Source organism: Corvus brachyrhynchos, unplaced genomic scaffold, assembly GCF_000691975.1.
Source record: "Corvus brachyrhynchos isolate BGI_N302 unplaced genomic scaffold, ASM69197v1 scaffold59, whole genome shotgun sequence".
Lineage (NCBI taxonomy): Eukaryota > Metazoa > Chordata > Aves > Passeriformes > Corvidae > Corvus > Corvus brachyrhynchos.
The window spans coordinates 5053249-5057926 of record NW_008246054.1 but is presented as its reverse complement, the minus strand read 5'-3'; the positions used below and the strand labels follow the sequence as shown (position 1 = coordinate 5057926).

Here is a 4678-nt window from a genome sequence, read left to right as displayed (position 1 = left end):
ATCTGGGGTGTCCCTGCTGCAGGAGCAGATGGACATGTTTTGGGCCTGTAAGGGAAATGAGTGCTCTGCTGGATGTACTTGCCTGTGTGCAATAGTCCTTCGGGAATCCCAGCCCGGGTGTAAATGTATCCTCCGGGCCAGGCCGATGGGAGGGAACTGGGGGTCCTTGCGCCCCTTGGTGCAGGTGGAAAATAGGCTTCAGTGAGTGCTGTTCCCTTGGAAGTGCTCGTAATTCCCAGCCTTGCTCCTGCTCCTTGCCCCTTCCCATCTACCTGGACTCATTAGTGGGACCTAATCAGCAAGGGCCAATTAAGGTAAAGGGAGGTTCTGTGCTATTTAATTATGAGCTGCTGCATCCCTCTGCTCGCTGCGGTCCTTCCCCCACCTTGCCCTCTTCCTTTTTGTGTCCTTTGATGCCTTTGGGGGGAAAAATACCCAAATCTGGTTTGAACACACAGCTATCAGGAGCTACAGGAAAGGTGGTTTGGGGTTCAAACCAGCCATGGAGAGGGACCAGGAGTGATCCCATGGGACAGAGGATGCTTGCCCTCTGTGTCCAAGGTTTCCAGTATCACCAGGAGAGCTGCGAGTGGAGCCAAGCAGCTCCTCAGAGGCTGCGTGTGTGTTGCCACACCCGGGGCTGGGGTGACCCCTCAGTGCCTCCCATTCATGTTTCAGGGCAATGACCAGGTTCGGTTTGAGCTCACCTGCTACGCCCTGTGTCCCAAGATCAAGGTAAGGCACCCAAAACCATCCCCCGCCTCCCCCCTGCCAGGCTCCTGGCCTCTCCCCAGCTGGTGGGAATTCTGTTTTAACACCGATGCAAATGGCCCTGCCTCACTTTAACAAGCCACCAGCTGCACGCAGCGACGTTTTGGCATTTCAGGGGGCTGTAATGATCCTTAATTGACCTATTTTTACCCCAAACACCACAAGGCCACAGAGGAAACAGTACCAAGGCAGCTGCTGGATAATCGATGCTGCCTGCTTCCCCCTTGCATCCAGTGCCTGGTTAGGGTCGGGGTTTGGTTTATTCCCACCTTGTGCTGGGAGATTAAATTTCAGCTGGGGGAGCAACACCCTGTGAGTCTTGGCTTCCTTGGCAGGGGGGCAGAGGGGACCCAGGGCCTACAAGAGGGATGGGGGCTTCTCATCTCATGCTCCTGCTCTCCTGCCAGGTTGTCGCGCCATGGAGGCTGCCCGAGTTTTACCAGCGCTTCCCTGGGCGCCGTGAGCTGATGGATTATGCCAAGGTAGGAGCTGGTGTGGGGTAGCCACAAGATTCCCAGGGCAGCAAAAGGTGCTCAGAGTGGCTGTGAAAGCTCAGGGTAGCCATGGGATTCTTGGAGTGACCATGGGATGCTCAGGGTGACCGCAGGATGCTCACCATGACTTGGCGGGTGACAGCAGCACATCCTGCACAACATCCTTGCAGCATCACCTTGCAGCCTCCTGGTCAGGGTTTTTGCCCCCCTTTCCTCTATTTTTTTTTTTCTCTTTCCTTTCTAAAAGCCTCATAATTACCTGGCTATTAATGGTAACCCGCTTTCCAAGGGAATGGGTCCCAACTCCCTGACTTGCATAACAGACAAAGCAAATACATTCACTTTTGTTGTCCCTTCCTTTTTGAAGTACAAGTTACAATAAAACACATTAGAAGTTTTGCATCAGGTTTTTATGTGCCCACCAGGGTACCTTTCTTTTTTAGTGACTTCATGGAAATGCTTGACAACTCGGCTCAATCAATCAAAAGGGAAAAGTCAGCTCTGTGCATAAACCAGAAAATTGCTTCAGTTTTTAAATAGCTGCCATCGAAGCTGCCTGGGTAATCTCTGGGAAGGCGAGGTGTGGAGCTGGAGGGATGTGGCATGGGGTGAGGAGCCCTCTGAGCCCCTTAGGGCTGCCGGGAGAGAGCGGCGTGTTGAGGATTGTGTTTGCCATCTGCCGTTGTATTATGAAGGGGAGAGTTTACGAGAGCTTTCCATATGTTGCCAAACAAATTGTCAAATAGGGGAGTTATTAAGAGCACTGTGGTTTTATTATATGGAAAATGGAACATGTGTTTTGGGTTTGGGGGTTTTGTTTGGCTGTGGGGATTGTTTTGTTTGTTTGGAAGGAGGGGAAAGGGAAATGAAATGGACTGGGGGCCCCGTTCCAAGAGCAAAAGGTTGTGGGGTGAGGCTTTTAGTACTTCTCAGTCTCTGGTTATCTGTTACAAAAAAAGGTGGTTTCCCTTCTTTTTCATCCTTAGGAGAGGGAGATGCATGGCCAGGTCCTTTGAGCACCTGGATATGCTCACCTTGGTGCTGGGGGATTGTAAAATGATGATGTTTGGGGCTCCATTAGTGCCAGGGAAAGTGAGGATCTGTTTTACCGTGGCACAGCTCTTGCCATGGATTTGCTGCCCAGGGGCTGGAGCCACCCCCCCCCCCCCCCCCCCCTGCCACCAGCTGCTTCATCCTCACACACCTTAATGAGAACAGCCAAGCTCTCCCGGATGCTGCTCCAGGATTAGCCTTGCCACAGACAGAGCCAGGTGAGACAGATGCTGAGAACAAAATCCCGCTTTGGTCCTGGCACCTTTGGCTCCAGCCACGGCTGCCTAGGCTCAGTAGATGTTGGGTCTGGACTTGGAGGATGCTCTTTGAAATGGGGTGAGGATGGGTTGGGGAGCACTGGCTTCCCCAGCTGCCAGGAGGAGGCAGAGGCAGGAGAGGGCTGGCAGAGGACACGAGTCAGCTCAGGATCTCTGGGTATTCAGGTCTGAAAGATGGATTTGTACACTCCAGGTGAGATGGGTGTGCCAATGGTGGGTCTCTTCTCGCAAGTACAAGATAGGACAAGAGGAAATGGCCTTAACTTGTGCCAGAGGAGGTCTAGATTGGATATTGGGGGGTTCCAGTGGGCCCTACACTGGAATGATAGTGGGGGACCAGCAAATCAGAACCCAAGAGCCTGAGGCCATGTCCCCCCAGGAGCAGGGCTGAGTCAGTCCCTCTGCAACATTAGGAGATCTCAGAACCTTGTTCCCACCTCAGGTGATGGTTTGAGGGCTGTGATGTAACAACCACAAGCATTTCCTTCCCCCCTTCCTGGCAAACAAGAAACCTCCGCTCGGCCCCTGCTCCTCTGTTCCTGGCTGAGGCCCTGACTGATGTCCCTGCTGTGGTGACACTGAAATGCCAGAGCTGCCCAGCAATGTCCAGGCTGTACAGACACATCAAGGCACAGTGGAAGCCGCTGTCTCCATCCCTGTCTTGCTGTGGCTGTCCCACAGCCAGCCCATCGTGGCTCAGTGTCTCAGCAGGGTGGGCGATGTCCCCACTGGCTCCAGTTGTCAGCCTGCTGCCATCACCTTTCCCGCTAATTCCCCCACGAATTCACCTCGTCTTCACAGGCAATTTCCCCCACTGAAATGTCAGTGGATAAATGAGCACACTGGTGACCTTGTTAGGGAGCCGGGCTCTGCGCTGCATCGTGCCAGGGAGGCAGCTGGTGTGGGGCCACACATCCCCGGGCATGGTGTGCTCGAGGTGCCCGGGCTCAGGGGGACACTGCCGCCTGCTTGGGGTGTCTCTGCTTCACCACGTGTTTGCATGAGGCTGTGGGGATGCATTGCTCTCCCCCCATGACAGAGCATTAGCCCTCTTTAGGCTCTAGAGCATCCTGTGGATTTGAGGACTTGTGTCCCTGTGTCACTTCCCCTTGCTGAGAAGCCTGGCTGGGGGAATCATAGAATTGTGGAACATCTTGAGTTGGAAGGGACCCACAGGATCATTGAGTTCAGCTCTTGGCCCTGCAAAGAACACCCCAACCATCCCACCACATACCTGAGAGCATTCCACCATCCTGGCCCTGGACCTAGGAAAAGTAGACAACGTCTGTGCTGGTGTGTCCATCTCTGGGATTCATGGGGTGCTCTGGGGCCCCTTCTCAGCCTGTGGCAGGGGGGGGGGGGTAGCCACACCGTGTCCCTGATGTCCCTGTTGAGGTGGCCCTTGTGGTGGGAGCTGCTGCTGCTCAGGGTCAGGAACACAGGAGTCCACCTTGCTCTGTGCTGCCTTGCTGGTGGCCATGGGTTGTGCCTTCGTGGTTTTGGGGCTGCTCCTGCTGGGAACCAGTGTCAGTGAGGGCTGGCTTTCCCTGCAGGCTGTCTTACCCCCACTCTCCTCCCGGCAGAAACATGGGATCCCAGTGCCTGTGACACCTCAGATGCCCTGGAGCATGGATGAGAATCTAATGCACATCAGGTGAGGAGCTGGGCAGGTGAGGAGGTCCTACGAGGTGAGGACCCGGGGTCTGGGGCCCAAGTCCCCTCCATCCTACATGTCCAGAACAGCCCTTTGCAATCCATTGTCCCAGGCTGCCCCACCGTATGCTGACCATGGGCAACTCCAAATCCTCCATCCTCCTTTTCTATCCAGTTGTCCACATTCCATGCGGCAGCTTCCATCTCCTGGGCTCTCGTAAGCCTGGCTCTCCTTGCAGGCTTGCTGCTAAAATGCCCTGGAAATCCCATAACGTGTATTTATGTCCATCCTCACGGGGTGGGTGGGAGTGGGGGTCTCGTCTGGGTGGGTTTTGGGGTTGCAAGTTGCAGGCGCTGCAGTGACTTCTCTCTCCTTCCCTGCCTGCTGCAGCTACGAAGCCGGGATCCTGGAGAACCCCAAGGTAATCG

General features: G+C 54.8%; 1 protein-coding gene across 7 annotated transcripts in view; it reads left to right on the top strand.

Annotated features, from left to right (window-relative positions):
* The window catches only part of ASS1 (argininosuccinate synthase 1), a 26741-nt gene that overhangs the window by 5403 nt on the left and 16660 nt on the right, over positions 1 to 4678 (top strand). For all 7 annotated transcript variants that reach the window (XM_008642218.2, XM_017745652.1, XM_017745647.1 and 4 more), the window contains 4 exons: positions 679 to 735; positions 1179 to 1253; positions 4180 to 4250; positions 4641 to 4671. In XM_008642218.2, the coding sequence (XP_008640440.1) occupies positions 679 to 735; positions 1179 to 1253; positions 4180 to 4250; positions 4641 to 4671 (234 nt within the window). The remainder of the gene's footprint in view (positions 1 to 678; positions 736 to 1178; positions 1254 to 4179; positions 4251 to 4640; positions 4672 to 4678) is intronic.